The sequence below is a fragment of the Ooceraea biroi genome, chromosome 11, assembly GCF_003672135.1.
Source record: "Ooceraea biroi isolate clonal line C1 chromosome 11, Obir_v5.4, whole genome shotgun sequence".
NCBI classification, from domain to species: Eukaryota; Metazoa; Arthropoda; class Insecta; order Hymenoptera; family Formicidae; genus Ooceraea; species Ooceraea biroi.
This window is the reverse complement of record NC_039516.1, coordinates 4,842,076-4,860,731: the sequence shown is the minus strand read 5'-3', so window position 1 is coordinate 4,860,731 and position 18,656 is coordinate 4,842,076. Positions and strand designations below refer to the sequence as shown.

The 18,656-nt window shown below is 40.4% G+C and overlaps 1 protein-coding gene across 4 annotated transcripts in view; it reads left to right on the top strand.

The window, feature by feature from the left end:
• Positions 1 to 18,656, top strand: part of LOC105275896 (hemicentin-1) — a 185,601-nt gene that overhangs the window by 46,188 nt on the left and 120,757 nt on the right. For all 4 annotated transcript variants that reach the window (XM_011333088.3, XM_011333086.3, XM_011333084.3 and 1 more), the window contains exon 4: positions 8,926 to 9,131. In XM_011333088.3, coding sequence (XP_011331390.1) covers positions 8,926 to 9,131 — 206 coding nt within the window. The remainder of the gene's footprint in view (positions 1 to 8,925; positions 9,132 to 18,656) is intronic.

Sequence of the window (18,656 nt, the reverse complement as noted above, 5' to 3'; positions counted from 1 at the left end):
CTGCTGCTGCTACCTTAGCCCGATCATAAAGCCCGGAAATTTCTTTTCGTCCTGACGCGTACTCATTCCATTCCTACATGTCTGTTATTCGCCATTCCATTTCGATCAATTTACGCGAATGTCGTTGCGGTTATTCCCTCGATTTTCTGTTTGCATAAAACTTTTTCCTGTTGATTTTATATATCTCATGGAGAATATTGACAACGTTCTTAAATGTGCAATTGCTATACTGTTCGTTTGATAGTTTTCTTTTGATAGTTTAAGCGCTGCTCGTAAGCAGCGCTTCAAGAAGAAATAAAATTATGGAAAAAAAGAAAACAAACTAGCGAGCAAACATGAAATAGAGAAGAAACTTAAATTTGTAATTCACTGATGCATCTTTTATGACTTGCAATTCGCAGTCGCGGTCGCGTCGCTCAGATGTAAGTAGACCCGTTTCAACTTATATATAATAACTCTCGTGCATCCCTTGTGAATAAGCAATCCACCCTTAAAGCAAACAACCAGCAGACTAGATAATATTCATGAGTGACTATTCTACGCCGAATTAACCCGCATAAGATGGTAAATATTGACCGTCGCTAAAACCGTCCGTGCACTCAGTCGCGGTAGTAGAAACAGCCGTCGCGTTGTCAGACTCATCAAGCACGCGAGAGCGCGCATTTCCCTCGAGAGAGAAATCAATTTTCAATTCACTCGTCTATCACTCGCGCGCCGGCACTCGCAACGGTGACTTACCTCGACGATTCGTGATTCGACTGACGTGAATTTCGACAGCGAACCTGCAACGAATCGTTGACGTTATGGCGTTTAGTCGACCGTGCACGCTTCCGGTGCACCGGATGAAATTCCTTAAGCAAGAAACGGCGTGGCCGCGGATAGTCGATACGGAGCGATCATCCGTCTTCCGGGATCGTCTGAAACGAGTGCATTGTGAAAATCTCCTCACGATCATCGCTTTTGCTGCTTTTCCTTTCTCCGACTCAGCATCAGCAGCAGTGGTAGCAGAAAGAGAGAGAGAGAGAGAGAGAGAGGAAGCACTCGCTTTCTTGTCGCCAATACTTTTCCCCAGTGTTGCTCCTTTCACCTCGTTCTATTCCATCGTCCTGTTTTGTTCCACGCTCGCAGATTCTTCCATATCGTGACGTATTCGTATACGTGCGCTCACGGGAGGAAATTAAATCGACGTTGATGGTGTTTGCTATTTCGTGGCATTGTGAGCGAGCACCGTTCGTAAATACGGCTCCAACGCGCCCAGCACTCGGAGCTTTTGAGCGCGTCACGATTGCGTGGCGTCTCTGCAGCGATTACAATACCTCGCGTGTAGTAAACGGATTCCTTTATTCTCGAAACTGCCAAAATAAAGACCCTTTTCTTAATAGTGTTGACAGAACCTCATCAGCGAATCCCTTCGCTTCCTCAGAGGCAATCTTTTCTCCACGAAAATTCAGTTAAACAATAGGTAATTATCTATAAAATCGGCAATCTCGATTCGTATAGTCTTCCAAGTCGTTTATCTGTTTGTATCGAATTTTTATGGAATAAACTATTTATTTAGGCGACAGCATATAGAGCGCTGATGGAAAGTGCTCCATCCTCACAGCACGATTTCTGCAATCAATCGTTCACTCGATCTTCGAGCAAATTTTTCCCGCGATCGGAGATTGACCTATTGAGAGCTATTGGAAATTCGCCCGCGAGACGGGTCGATTTTCTGCTCGAATATCGGCCACAGTCTGCGGTGGGTATTTGGTACCACGCATTGCAATTTAATGTGCAGTCTGCATGCACGAGGGGGGGGGGGAGGGGGGTCATCATAAAACGGTGCCGTTTGTGGCTGTGTAATCGGATATTATATTCGTCGATCGGATTGATATCTCTGTCCCATTATGCCGCGGCATGAATCCCATTTGGAAGAATAATGACGCGGGACGCGCGGTTTGACGATGATATTTGAATAGAGGGATATCGGTGGCGATAGGTCGACTACTACTGCTACGGCGAATCGTTCGGCAAAGGGGAGGAGGCGGCAGCGATGGCAGAAATACGGCGAGACCGGGGATGAAAAGGGGTTGGAATATAGGTGCCGGCAGCTCCGCTATGACCGATCGTTTTGAGCGGATCAAAATCGACGGATATGGAAAACCGCGCGACGGCGCCGCACCCGAAAATGCCCGGGCTCGAACAGGATCGTCATGAACGATGCCGAAGCTATCGAAATTGGCAAAGCTCGCTTTGAAACTGAACGCGACCAATCACGTACGATGTATCTAAGCCGCTTGGTGAATTGAAACACTACAGAACATCTCTGCCATCAATGAAATTAAAAATAATATCGATACTAAAATAACTGCTTGCTAAATGAGAATTGCATTATGTTGTCAATTCTTATTGTTCGGGATCCGGACCACGGTCAAACCATTTTTGTAATTAGACTTCGATTAAACTTTCGTCGAGTCTTGCGTGGCAAATCGAGCGCCAGATATTTGTCGCGCGCTATCCGGAGCTAACAATATTCGCGTCGTTCGCGATCGAAAATTGACCTCGTACGGGCGCGAACCCCGACGATCTCGCTCGCACGGCTTAAATCATCACGTGCGATGGACAGAGACGAAAGAGATCGCTTGTTTGGTCGCGCATGCCTATTTTTCTCCACCGAAGGCGACAAACAAGAGACGTCGCTGTCGATCGCTCATCGAGAACAAAGCCAGATAAGATTCAGCCTCGTTCGCTAACGAATCGTTGTCGCCGACAGTACTCATCGAGTTCGCCCAAGTTCGGCCGCACGTTAAATCGTTCGAATTTCTCGAGATCGAGTTCGGAGTGCATCCGTGGAACAACGTCGCGTTTTCCACATTAGCAGATACGCGCGTTCCCGATCGACGCTCGAGATCTTCGACGGACGATACATTCGCGCAGATTCGCGTTCTCCGAGACAATCCGTGACTGACTTTTTGTTCAATTTTTGACTGTGTTACAATAAACTTGTTAAACGAACATTCCGCGGAATTAGTGAACTCCTGTCACACGCCCCAGTCCTTGCCGTGATCACCGAGTGGTCACTTTTCACGTCGCACGTTCTCTTCCGAACGGAATCAGCAGTCAGTGCCGGACTCCGACCACGAAAGTTGGATCTCGCACACTTATGATTTTGGAGAGCAAAATGTACTTTAAAAAGAATGAAAAGGATAGTTTAAAATTTTGCAAATATCATAATTTATTATATTTTATATTATGTTTATTATATCTTATCAGTTTTGTGGAAATAAAAGTGTTAATTATTGAATTGCATTGACAAACAATGGACGCGCTACATGATAATCTAAAATACAGACTTAGAATTTTTTGGAGCGATGAATTGACTTCGGTACGAATTTCCGAATGAACAGAAAATTTATGCCAGTTCTGCAACATGTTGCATGCGCAAATTCTTTTTCCGCGCATTCGCACATAATCGATTACATACATGTTACGTAGATTTCACGATGATAACTCTTAATAACGTATTCCAACGAGGGAGATAAAGAGTGGACATGTTATCAAACGACTTAAACAGTTTCCGTGGTCCGCTGGGAACCGCTTGGTACATATTTTATCGTGGATTTATCGAGGGATTTATTTAGTGCTTCATTCCGCACGATGTAATCTGCATGAGAAGCCCACAGCGGCAGCGGCTACGGCAACGGTGTTCGTCTCGGGCTTGCACATCCGCCGCAATTAAAAATCATTTTATCATCTTCCGGGAGGGCTTCTCTTCCGTGGCTAACGCGAAGCATAGCGGAGTTGTCCCCGGAAAATTATATCCTCTGAGCGAAATCATGAGCGCGGATTTTATGATTACGGTAACAGAAAACCGGCAGGATGATCGCATTTTGAATTAACGTCGCTCGATATGCCGTTCCGCGGTGTATTAACCTCTTACGGTTTTATTTATCCGCCGGAGAATAATACACGTGTATTACGATTAAAAATGCTGAGTTACTACACTGGTGAATCGCAGCTGGAATTAAGCACAGAATGTACTCATGAAATTTATATGACAGCTAAAAGATGAAGGAGGTGTAGCGAACAAAATTTTATTGCGTGATATCAATGGACTTTACCTTAACTGTGTACTTGAATTTTTTAAATAGGGGACATATTCTAATTTCAAGAAATTAAAGCCGTCAGAAATTTTATGTATGAAGCTTATATAAAAAATTTTGGATAATTAGTCAGTTAAACATTATTATATCATCATGCTAACGACAATAAAGTTATTTTAAAGAAATTGTATTTTTTTCAAACTGTTTCCATCATCGGGATGAGATTGATATTGAGATTGATTTGAATAACTGACAGAAGGTAACGGAAGTTGAGATCCAGAGAAAAAGAGAAACTGCGTTGCAACAGTGGCGTTGCAATTACAATGCTTTAATTTTATGCGCAAAGTTAAGCTCCTTTTAAGAGCCCCGAGGTGGTTAAGTCTCCCTTACGACCTTCTCCTTTCCGTCTTTCTTTTCTCTCCTCCGCGCGCAGCATTCATGTCGCTAAGGGCACTTGCATTCATGGAAAACGTTCTTTTAGGCCATGTTTCCTGCAGGATCTAGCAGTTATTTTAATTTGTTTAGGAGCCATCTGCCACCCTCATTCCATTTTCTATCTGTGTGCTTCTTTCGTTCTACTTTCTGGGTCCGGTGTCGATTTCTCCGGCTACTCGTTCTCATTTACGGATTAAAGCTTCGCTATCTAATTTCATCAAATAATATTATACTAATCAATACTATATCAAATAATAATATACTAATCAATACTATATCAAATAATATTATACTGGTATTAATGATATTAAAATAAAGAGATACTGAAGGAGATATATTTAAATGAAGATTATGCATAAATAAAGAATAGTATTGTGATTTGTTGATTTAATTATATCATTTTATTAAAATACCTTTATTAAAATAACAGAATTTGATACAAAGTTTCTAAAATTATGTATATTTATTATTTTCATAAGTATCAAGTACATACATCAAATATTATTATTAATGCTAAAGTAAAATATTTTTACATGCTACGATTATTACGATTAGTATAGAATACACGTTCTATGTTCGTAGTCCGGCTTTTGAAAGGACTGGTGTTTTTATATTCTAGAAATTTCTAGAAATAATTAATCTCTCGTGACTGGTGCAATAAAAATGCATGACTATACGAAGCAAGGTTCCATCAAAGCGTAATGGATGTTCTCGCAATAGGATAGAATTAATAATGCAGTTTTGACAATCTGGACATGGAATATGCCATGAAAAAATTCTCCCAGTATAAGTGCATGATAGGATTTTATGTGATCGTGACGTACTTTAATATTCGCAATTTGTGATGCCAATAACGAATAGCTGACGATATTAATTAAAACTTCATCGAATAATAATTATTTGGAACAATCCCTATGACGTATTCGCTGAAAATGCGACAAAATTCCGAATATTACAATTATAATTATTTTCATATTATGCTTTATTATTATTAAATGACCAACGATATTTTCCCGACATATTAATTGTCATCCGTGCGAAAAATATATATCCCGTTCTTCGTAACATATGTGCAATTTATATGCAATAATTTGCACAGATTATGTATTTTCTTTGGCTTTTCATATAATAACAGATTTGTTAGTAAAATGCATTTTATTTTCATAAAATATCATGTTTCGCATTATTCTCTGTTTTTTTTTTCCGTTTTTTCTCTAAATAGTTATTTCTCTATAGTTCATAATTTTATTTCTATGTTCATGTATTTGAATATATGTGCATATGTGTATATTCTATGTGTTTTATGAGTTGAAAAAAGCTTTATGGATTAAAACATTATGATGTAAATTATGATGTAAATTATGATGTAAATTATGATGTAAATTATTATCACCAACGTTGTACGATTTTCATCAGATTTTGTTCTTATGAAATTATGAGATAATATTTAAAGGAAAATGTAATTTTTTTAAATTGCTATTAAGAGATTAACTCGTTAAGTTTCAACACTGCGTATACACTAATGTAATTACGCAGTGTTTCTTCAATTTTTATATAACTAGTAGAACACAGGCGCGCGCTATTTTATTTTTTAATGTTAATAATGTTTTCGAATAATAATATTCATAATATTATTTATTAAAAAATTTTATTCTTTTTCCGAGGAGTTCTGAGATGTTTATATTATTAATTGGCATATTGCCTAGAGTTCTCTGCTATTGAAAATACCGTAAACTCAGAAATGAAAAAGTTCTATCCTTAGAAATTTTTTCTTTTTCCGAACAGTTCTGAGTTGTTGATATCATTATTTTTTATGTTGCCTAGAGTTCTCTGCTATTGAAAATACCGTAAACTCGGAAATGAAAACGTTCTAGCCCGTAGAAATTTTTTCTTTATCCGGTTAGTTCTGAGCTGTTGATATCATTATTTTTTATTCTACTAGTACCACAGGTGTGCGCTATTTTATTTTTCAATATTAATAATGTTTTCGAATAATAATATTCATCTATTATTTATTATATAATAAATAACACAAATCCTATTCTAAAAAAGGCGTTAAAGGTGTTATTTATTTCATCATGTTTCATCAATACAAATTTGACAGAATTAACAGCTTCCGTTTTCACGTTCCTAAGAAATAATAAATAAAATTGTCAATATAACTGCACTGACAGCCATTATGACATTCTGACATTCGCAACACGAAGTTCAAGTCACACGAAGTTCGAGCCAAGCGAGAGAACCAATCAGCGTCGCGGAAAAGAGGCCTCAATATTCGATAAAAAAGAACTTCACGAAGTTAACACGCCTTTTTTAGAATAGGAGAAAAAATGCGATATTTTAAATTTGGACAATAATATGTAAGTTTTTATTGTATATCTAAAGCACAATGTCTATTATTGGGAGTATGAATCTTTTGTGTAAAAATAACATGGTGGGGAGGTAAATGTACAACGGAGAGTTAAATGTATTATCATGGTCGTCGTATTCAGAGCGGAATGATTCGATACAACTATATGCTCTGCACTTTTGCGACGTCGTTCCGCCAGCACCGTTCGCCTTCACGCTTAATTATTCGCGCGACACAACGTGGCCGGTTTGCAAATAAAATTTCCCACTGGAATTTACTCGCTCGGCCTCAGGGGAGTAGCCGTCCGTCGCAATTAGGACTTTTTTGCAGCCGACGTGTGTTCGCGGAACCCTTAAATCTCACGTAGACCACGTAAATCACGACGGACCACAGGAGCGACAAGCTCGACAAGCGAGTTGACGTCGAGCGTCGCGTCGCGTCGCGCTGCTAAATTCGCGGGTCGAGTCCGCGAGTGCGCCCGACGAGTCATCGTGCTCATTAAAAACCGATCCAATTTGTCTCGGCAGCCGTAGAGACGAGGGTGAGCCGGTGAGAGGAACGCCAAAACTTCGGCGTCGTTCCCAACGCTCAGGCGTGATCGACGACGCGAGCGTCTTATCGCGCCAACTTCGCCCGCGACTCCGTCGCTCGATTACACTTGCGAACTTACGTTCGAGTGCACTTGGTCTAGGCTGATGATAATTGACGGCCCAGAAGGCGGGATGCATATGCGTCGCAGTTAATCTTCGTATAATGGAAATGGGGAATGTCTCGGTTTCTAAGAGGAAGAAAGAGATGGGTAGATATCTCGCGTGCGCAATAAGGAAAAACGAGATCATAAAATGATCTCGGACGCAATCTGGTGGTATTCCAAGATTTGAAAGTATTAGTACTGACAGTAATCGTTTTGCAATACATTCGGTATAGATCTCCTCCGTAATCAAGAAGAAAGCGGAACAAATTCTCAGGATTTGACGAGATAAGTAAGTTACTAGGACAAAAACGAATCAAATTATCATTCTTAGCGCACTCACGAGTCATCCGGTAGACCATAACACGAGCGACATAACGCACAACCACCTCTTTTCTCAGCGAGACCTAATACCGCCTCCGAAGAGCTCCGACCTGGCAAGTAAGGGGGTTATCTGACTCTCTCGGTCGAGTGCACTTCTCGGTCTGTATTGGGTCCTCCCTCGAAGCCACCCAGCGACTTTGAGCGGGATGGGCGAGGGAACCCCGTCCCTTTCTCGCCCTCTCGTTCCCCGACTATGACGAATTGCGAAAGTTCGGTGAAAAATTGGCCGAAGCCAGATAAGAGCGGCCCGGGTGTATTGTGCGTCGTACTTTGGTCGTCGGCCATTCGTTCCTGCGCTTACTTTCATCCCTCTGGCCGACTTAACCCGCATTATTTAGCTCGACTCGACTCCTTACTTCCATTCCCCGCAGTCCTCTTTTCCAGGCCGCGCACAAGGGAAGATTTTAAAATAACTCTGTCTCGGAGGAAAGTTTCCGCCGAGCTGACAAATGCGAATATCGTGCGACGGACGACGTCGCGAGCCACGCGAGTTGGCACCACGATTTGCGACAACGCGAAACTGCGGTATTTAACTCCGCGGGCGGACATATTTCCCGCAGTAATCCTGTGATTTGTATGCACGGCCCGAGGCTATTCCGTGAATGTCGGGCTGAGACTACTGGACAAGGTGTATCGGTCACAAACAGACTTTTGACTGTAAATGCGCAATGCGCCTCGCGATAAAAACTCATGTTAGAATTCTTTGCGTCACTTTAATAGCGTAAATTTTCCGTAATGGTTCACTCAAAAATCGGCACTTCATTTCGGAAACATTTCAAAATTATTTTTCATTTTTCAGTTGATATCTCACAAAAGTCTCTAACGAGCAGATCTTGATCGAAGAATTTTTTATTAAGCCTTTTCTCAATCTTGGGAAATTTAGAGCTGATATTACATTATCGTGTAATAAATTATGCGAATCAGACGATTCTCTCTGATTGGACTATTTTGCTAATATACTTCCGGATTTATTATCGCAGTTATGACGCGAGGAGTCCGCAGTTTGGCAAGGCGAAGCAATGGAGCGCCCCGCATTTTTGGGGTAACCGGGCGTCCTTTCGTGCGAGCTTGCCGGCACAGCTGACAGTTCAAGATCTCCAGGAGAGTGACGAGGGCGTTTACAGGTGCAGGGTGGATTTCCGGAACTCGCCGACCAGGAACTTCAAAGTTAATCTCACCGTTATAGGTAAGTAAACGTCACTTTTTTTAATCTCTGTGGCAGGCTTTCCTAGAGCGATGTGCATACGAAAAACACTCATGCTAACGCGAGATATTTCACTCACCAGATTTGCCATATATACTTATATTTCATGTTAAATTATACTTCTAGCTTCTTAATAACCGCCATTTTACTTCAAAATCACTTTAGCTGCGTACGTTCTTACTTTTACTATTTTTTGAAGTGAAACTCGGATATCTTTTAAATCGTAATCCAATCGTATACCGAAACGCCGTCGCAGTTTACGATTCTGTTCGTAAAACAACTCGTTCATAATTGCTATTACGAATATAGAGCGAGCGAAAAGTACGAAGTTTTCCACGCCGATCTGCATCCCAAGAAATCGACTTGGCTGTTTCCGTTTTATGAGAAAAGTTAGACTTTTTGTACGGAACTAGCTGGAGGCTCGTTAAACTTTCGCAAAATTGTACTCGAACCATTCTTTCTGTACAAGCTATGATCATTCCCTATGCATGCGTTTTCCATTTTCCACCCATAAAACGATACATTTATCGAAGAATTCTATCAGTTTATATTGCCTCCATTATTACAAAAAATATTATTACTTTTGAATGGAACTAGATACATTCGTAAATACTTTTTACAAAAGTTTTAATAAAAGTTTTAACAGTAAAATATGATTTAATTTTTCCGCTATTTTTGATTGGTCATTTTCCAATAGAAGCCGTTATTTAACGTAATAAATTAATGCAATAAAGTATAGATCTATGGTCGTTAAATCGAAAAACTCACAATATCGCAACCGTTCGGGGAACGAGAAGATATACGAACAAAGAAGCTTTCTTGTAACGTCAAAGATATCGATCTTGTGGTGTGTATTTCAAGGAGAGCTCCAAATTTCGCGCACATAGATCGAAAATGAGGTCTTTATTTTGAACCTGTCATTTTCCGAATATATACTCACGAACTACTTTACGCGGTAACATAGTTGTCAATAGTCGAAGATATAGAAGCGCACGCTTGCAACTGCAGTTTACAATCGTTCGCTGCGGAACAATCAGTCGCGATAGTATCATGATTATCGGACAGACAGACAGGGAGCTACGAATAGACACTTATTCGTAGAAATATTTATAAATCTTGAGATCCCGTTTCAGTGGTGGTGTTCGTTTTTCGAGAGTAGAAACTTGAACTTTTCGCGCTTCACTAGTTCCAGGCTCGTTAAACTTTCGCAAAATTGCGCTCGATCGAGGAAACTTGATGGAGGCTGGCCGCCGATACTCAGCGTTGATCGTCGTTACGATTGGACGAGCCGGTCCCAAGAATAGTCGTTAATCCGAGACCAAGCGACCACTCGTACAATCAGTGGACCATTGAAAGCGATCCTCTGTAAACGATCGCGCTGAGAGTACCGTCAATTGGCCGGCTTGTCTGTAGCTTGATTCGCTCTTCCGTCGAGCAGCCATTAAATCGCCGAGCCGAATTTCCCTCGATAACAAAAATCCCGGATTATTTGCAAAATCGTCGATAATTGCAGCCGGAAGATTCCCGAAGATTGCTTGTAACGCGCAATAATGGATATACATTATGATTAATCTCTCGCGTTATTCCATGCTGGCATGAATCGTGCATGAACGAGAAATATAATATTATAAAAGAATTTTATAAATGGAAGAACAGGAGACAGGCTTTCTATGTTTATCATCATTACAGTTGGAGAAATCATTTCGATAATCAAATAAATCTATTTGCAGAAAATACATTCAATTAAAAATAAAAGATACGGATAATATTTATTAATTGGTTTATGTATTGAACTTTTTGCGTAATCGGGCTATCTTTTATTTTTAAAAATATTTTAATTCAAATACGCTAGCGATATTCACGAATAAATTTCCATTTTTTATAGAGTAGTTTACTATGTACGCGAAAAAGGTAAAAACTTGTTTTTTTTATTTGTTCTCTCTTTTGCGTAAAATATAATTCAAGTACTTATAATGTTCATTGTGTGTGTGTTTAATGTACATTAAATTGCTCATACAATAGAAAAATATATACATAAATCTTCTATTGATAATATTAAAATCGTTATGTTTTTAATTACACGAGTTACAGTAATATTGTTTTTAATTTCAAAAATATTGATCTAAACGAAGTTTATAGATATTTCTGCATAATAATATCTAGTTAATATATACATAATAGGTGTTTTGTATTTATTTTCCTTGTTACAAAGCAAGAAATATACAATAAATTTCAAACTGCAACAAGCTTTTACGTTGAAATTATAGCGCGTCGTAATGTTATTTCGCCTCGTGCAAAATAATCGCCATTGCGTTTATAATGCGAGCAACTTGACGGCGCGGAATGAGTATCACAATGCAGTAATTAATACTCGGTGCCGAATCGATATGAGATACGCGTCAACCCGTACAGAAAGTTCAATTTCCACTTTGTAGGAAGTTGTGCAACAGCGTTTCGCGTTTCCATAATGGCGAATAACATTATGCCAATCCGGCGTAGAGGCGAAACCAAACGTAATTACCGCATACGCGTGCGCTTCTACATATAAATGCTGCATTGAAAATATTTAAATGAGATCTCGCTAAATACGTAGGATATTATAATGTTTAAACAGTCATGCAGCGATCGTTACGAGTTGAGCGTGCAATTAATATTCTCATTTGTTCTATGCCACATTTAACTTTAAAACATTGACAAAATATTTTCGACGAATCTAATGTATTGTCGTTTTCGCTAAAGCCGAAGTTCTTTGACCGTTCAGGCCTAAAACACTAGTTTCATCTATAAACCTCCGTCTTTAGGATTCAAGCTTCTCAGATAGCATGACGACACACACACACACACACACATCTGGTTGCTTGCGAGTCCACTAACCCTAATAAGTAATTTATAACTTTGTTCTATAACACCCCTCCGATTGTCAGTGGTACGTTTCGCCAGTTTTGCCGCGTAGCGGAACCAGAAGTTCAGCTTCGGGGAAGCGCCGAAAGTCCAAGATGGACTCGTCGCTCTTGTCTCTTAATAGAATCGAAGCAATACCTCGTCGTTCCCCAAGGAGGAACTCTCCATAGCGTATCGTAGCGAGAAGCTTTCACGAAGCTCCTAACCCAATTTGATCATCGATTGGCCATTAAGCTGACTTAAAATGCAGGTCGCCGATTTCACGACGTGACGGCGTTCTCCAGAAGAGCTTTTCTTCCGACTCGTAGCAGTAATCATCAGAGAGTTCATTAATGAGAAATAGTTTTTAAAACAATCGATTTTCTTTATTTCCCTTCTCAACTCATTTCATTTAATCAATTTCTCTATCTGTACATTAAGGCGTACAGATTGAAACTCGTAAGTTTCCATTTCCAATCGAAGAATATTAATCGATCAGCCAGAGACGCGCACCAGCAGTACTCCGCCAAGAGATTAACCCATTTCATTCGAACGAACGCGCATTAAACGCGAAGGCGAAGGCGTCGCAACGCGGTTCGAACCGATCGGGGCAGTGTTTTCTTTTAATCACCACAAGTCGATCGCGCTCGTCGGGCCGGGTAGTTGCGCGTGGGTAACTTAAACAATCTGCCCTCGCGTTAATGCCTGGCCCGGGTATCTCGAGCGGCAACATCCCGGATGGGCTTCGGGGACCCGGATGACGCAAGCGAGAGGAGGAGAAACGTAATCGAATGGCGGTACATCTCGCAGGCGAAAGGCCATCGGCGTCGAAACGCCGCGACGGCGGCGCTTCGTTTTACGCCTCGACGCACGCGAGCGCCGCGTCCGCCAGTCGAGCTCGGGTTAATTCCGAGCCACGCGGTTACCTCGATACAGGGAGGGAAACGAGCAACGGGCATTGCGACAGGTTTGTACGTGTATGTGTGTGGAAGGAAGAAACCCAGGATCCATTGCATCTCGGCTGTGTAGATCTACTCTCGAGAAGCGAGAGCTGAACAACCCCATCATGACTAAACTCTCGACGCGATATCCAATGCTCCTACTTTTCTCTATCTATCTTCTATTCTCTCTCTTTCTCTTATTCTTTCGTTACATCTATCGATTAAATAGATATCTTTTCCGAAACTGCATTTATTTGTGCGCTCTCACTAGTTGTTACCGAATCTTTCTAATTTGCTTAATTTCTTTGGATCCGCCGGGTCATAATTTTAATTCGCTTTCTCAAGTTTCTCAAGTTATCCATTGAAAAAATTATTCTTAACTTGTTACATTGCAATTATTCTCAATCAAACCCCCGAGATGACCCACTCTGCTTGCGCGATATCGCTCGGCAACGCATTGCCCCCTCTTTCAACGCGCTCTCACTCCATCGCTGCAATTTTCTCGTCTCGGGACTCTGAGTCGTTAGCTCATTGGATAAAGGAGACGCACGTCCCAAGGAACCCAAGACCCCGTCGTTGAAACTTGGGAACAAAAGCTAGCTCGGGCGTTGAGTCGACTCATGCTAATCCGATTAGGATTTACTTTAGATTTTGACGAGCGCTGTCCTTCACTACCCCTCGCCCCTTCTGCCTTCTCCTGCACCTTCTGCTATGTGCACCTCGGCCCCGAAGCTCGGAGACGTCTAATCGTCGCTTACGGCAAAATTAGTTTCATATCTCTCGCCTGCTATCTCACCTATCCTCACCACTTATTTAGTGTACGTTGGTCGCTCTTGTCTAACTGATCGCTTACTTACCTATCTGTGTGTTTTAGTTAACTACACGCACACTGACGCATTACCAAAGAATTTTTAAAAATTGCTCTTGTGCATAAATACAGAAATCTGTGCTCGAATAAATGAAAAGGATTAAAATCATACAATTTCATGTAAATTATATTAATTTTTGATGTTTGGATTTTTATCAATAATTGTTAAAACCGTTGCCATTTGCAATATGTAAACTCAATCAGGATTATTATGAATATGATATATTAATATTGCTCGGTTATGAAATTGATGTTATTATTTTATGATGAATATTAACAGTATTCCAATATTCAGTACATTGATAAAAAAATTGGAACAATACGCGTTAAACTGTTTAAATGAGACTCGATGGGTTTAATAATAGCGTTAATCCTACGAAAGAGATTTGCGATTTTCGTTGCATTTCCGAGAGTGCTTTCGTATCATCTCAATCCTTCTCGTCAGTAAGCTTTTCGAGTGGTGTAGATGGATAGATTCTGTAATCCGTAACGCGTTGCGTCGGAATCGCTGGAATTGCGTCTCATCGGTGCCAAGTGCGTGATTCCCTGAAATCGATACTTCACGCTGGATATCCTCGTTTAAGCTCCTTTATTGGTGATTACTCGTCAGCTTTCAGCAAGGAAGATCAGCGCAACGCTCTCGGGGAGGACTGAAACTATTCGATACTCCCGAAGGCATTCAGAAATCGGCTTTGTCATTTTTGATCTTTCCCCCTTTTTCCACGACGTGACGCGCATCTCATTATCGAAAAGAAAGAATAATCGAATCTGTCTATATTTAGTTTCATTCGAAACTCCATCAAGATGCTATTTTTACAAACGTGAACATTATACCAACAGAGTGATGAACATCAATGATAATGATAACAATAATAGTGATCCATTTATAATAATAAATGATTTCATAGTTAAACGTCGATCGTTCGTTCATACGCAAATCTGATAAAATCTTGCAGCAACAATATATTCATAAATAATCATGCGTATTCCCTTTTTGCTCGCCAGTCCGCCGTTCATTTCCATAGAAAATGCATCAGAAAATGTAACGCGTCGCTCACCGACGTATAATTTTCCAACACTCACGCGACGGTTAATTCCGCGAGGGATAATACCATAAAATCGCTTTTATCGTTAAAACCTTTCCTTCCGGGGTTACCTCTCGTGCACCTCTCGTGCTCGATAAACGGTACAGACATCTTTCTCCCCGCTGTTTTTCTCTTCAAACGCGCGCGTCCGGGATCCGGAATCTTTCATGAAAATTAAATGCTGCGCGTTGAAAATGATGGATACATCCCGCGAACGACGTTCCTGTCTTGGGCGTTTCACGGGGCGAGGCGGTGAGAAAGGGATGGCACTCGCCCCAAATAGGGTAGGCGAAGTCGGGCGGACACATTTTGAAATTTAGTATGACGGAACGGGCGGGCTCGTATTTTATCGTTAGCAGATTCCATAGAAAATTCAGAGCTTCGCTGCGACTCGGGCGCGGCCAGACCGCCATTTCGCATCGGGCCGGATTCTCCGCACGGTTCTCCGGTCGCGTTCGCCCGTCTGTTGCTGCCAAACGAGCGTTCTTTCGTATTTTTCTCGACTTTCCGACATGAATGCATCTTTGTTCACGCTACCGTTAAGAGACTTTCTCGCGCGATACGACTTGCTCCGCGTTCATAAGCTCAGCACAAAAAATCTATTTTTTCAAGTTTATACAGTTGATAACGAGAGGAGAAATAAATGTTTCTTTCCTTTTTTTCGTCAATACGTTGCCTGCGAATCGTACAGATCTATTGCAGTCATGATTCGTCGTTACATTACAATGGAAACGTACGTTCAACGAGGTCAATGCGTTTCCGCGTTCGCAGAACGATGCGATCCGGAAAGTTTCTTCCGAAGCGGAAAACACGACTCGGCTGAGCGGACGAGGAAGGATATAAAAGGAGGAAGGATGGCGGAAGTTCGCCTACTCGGCTGTGCTCGCGGTTAGGTGAGATCTTAAAAAAATCATGAATCAGAGACGAAACGAGCCTCAATAATGGATCGTCCAATCCGAAAACTTCGCCGCCGGATAAGTCTGAAGGATGATGGCGCATCCACGTGAAACTTGCCACAGAACTGCAAAACTTGGGTTTCTACGACATGTTACAGATCTTGTTACGGGAAATGCGACTGAATGCAATGTATTTTTGATCTCTTTTGAAAGGTTCAAGATATCATATTTTCAATATAAATGTGTTTTTGATACTTCACGTTGAAAGATGAAATGGTAAATTAGGATCTCTCTCTCTCTCTATCTTTCTCTCTTTCTACATATATGTCAGATTTATTATTTATTTCTTTTTCTTCTTTTTAAAAATTAAATTTTCTTTTAGGTAGTATTATTTCAGGCAAATAATTTTGTAATTTTATATATAATATTTTACAAAACATATTCTCTCTCTTGTATCTGATACGTGTTTCATTAAGCAAAATCGAATTTCACAGTCTACTTTCATATTATTTATACGTATACTTATTATCGCATTATGCAAATGACATGCAGATGATGTTAAAACAGCCAAGTGAAATTATTCGGAATTCATATCTGCGAAAATAGCGATATCAATCCCTTGCCGTCTTCTTCTACGTCCGCACTGCGAAAACAGCACGACGTTCATTAGTCGGAAGAAATCTTGCTGGGATTTCAAAGCATCCTGTTTTCCGAGGAAACCCAGCGATCGCCCATTCTGAGGAACGTTGACCGTCTAAAGAGCAGAAAACGAATGCGACGAAGGCTTTCGCTGCCATATTACGTTTCCTCCGTCGCATAAAATCGAATATATTTGCGATCTCTTCGTGGAAACTTTACAGAAAACTAACTAGTGGTGGAAGGTGGAAAACCGATTCTCGTTAAAATGCTCGAGAACTTGTACGGGACGACATTACGCCTCGTATATTACGTTTCGTTTAATGCGACAAAATTGTAAATAGGTCGCCTATTTTCTCTCTTTCTCTCTCTCTTTCCTTCTCTTTCCCGTGAAAACAATTCAGAGTGTCACTTGAGTTCTATTTAATATGGGAAAAGTTTAATTGCAGGCTACAGAATTTTTTTCACTCTTGTAGCCCAATGCGCACACAGGCAATTATAATTGTTTTCAGAATACATCTGCAATTCGGGAAGGATTAATCATTATATTATATTTTCACTCGCGTTGAAGCTGGTTGTTTCGAGAAATAAGATTTAAACACTAAATTGCTACAAAACATACGAACTATTACCTATAATCGCGGTTAAAAATTTCGATATGACACGTGAATTTATTATCGGTAGTTCTAGTGCAAATTTATTTTTCGAATTGAATTGGGTTCCATTTGTACGAGTAGTTCCCTTCACAGAATGCAGCGTCGGATGAATGATTGGAATGCTATCGTACGAGAAAATATCGCGATATCTCTTTGGACAGGCGCCGAGAGCGAGAGCTCAAGGAGCTGTCCATCAACCGCACGACGGGCATCTCCATTTCCATATCCTTTGTTGTTCCTTCGCTATTTTTTATTCTCCTCTTGACCCGTACTTGTCATCCGCTCCGCGAGGGTTTCAACCCTCTTCTGTCCAAGAGATCAGTCAAGTAGAGGGAGACAGAGAGCGACAGCTTTCTTTGATAAGAATTATACATGCTTTTGTAGGACTATTCTGATAGAGTAACATCTGATAACATTGAATACTGATTAATTTTTTATCACAAAACACTTTTATCATAAAAGATATTTGCACTTTAATTACTCTTGCAACAAAACATACATATATAGTCCACAACTTTCAATCAACAAAGTTCTTTAGTGCTTTAGCTAATTTAATTCTCTTGGAATGATTTCTGGTTCAATTTATTTCTCACGCAGTATCCCTTTGAGATAACATCCCGCGGCTGAATGAATTGATCGAGTGGCTACTCGCAGAACGCAGGAGTTTTATGTACAGACAGACGTAGTGTCCAGACATCGGGCACGTGTGCGATCACTGAATGTCTCAACGTGATATAAAAAATTGGGGGATCGATGGCGTGGCACGTCATGAATCATAACGAATACCCGACCCTTTGGATCTCTCGGCTCTTTTCCCTTACTGGTGCCACGTCTCGGCATCAAAAGAAACCCGACGCGGACGGTCAACCTGCCATATTTTTCCACCTCGCAAAGCTCGTCCGTCTTCGAGCGAACGTTCGATATCCCGCAAAATTCCATCGTTCTGTCCTTATCGGCTTCGTTCTTTCTGTCTAACGCGCCGCTTCAAAGGGCCATATTTTTCGACTGTGAGTCAGACAGACGATTGTCAACCGACAATCGACTAGCTCGATGGAAATTGTTCTCCGACGAGAAATTCATCGGAATGAATGAAATTTGATATTCTGTAATATTTATTTAAATGGAATTCGCCATTTTATATATCGGCATTTTATATATCGTTACATATTTCAAAACATAATTATAAAGTATTTAATGAGATAATTGGATTAATATAAAATAATTTAGTATTAACCGAATAACTGATGGTAATTTTAGGTATTCCAAGGCTGCTGAAAAAGAATAATTAATAATCGGTAATAAATTATAATTTTGCTTTTAATCTCTACAATGCTTTTAATCTCAATAAATTAAAATCAATAATACATACGCAGCCGTAGCTTAACGTGCGTGAGCTTTACGTATTATCTCGCCGTTAAAATATTTTATCGAAGACAGGATTAAATGCGTTATGACATGTCTGAAAATTATAAATGCACGAGAACAGTTACAAAAAGTCACAAAAAGCTTTAATCTCTTCTGCTATTTTACATTCGCGAAAATTGG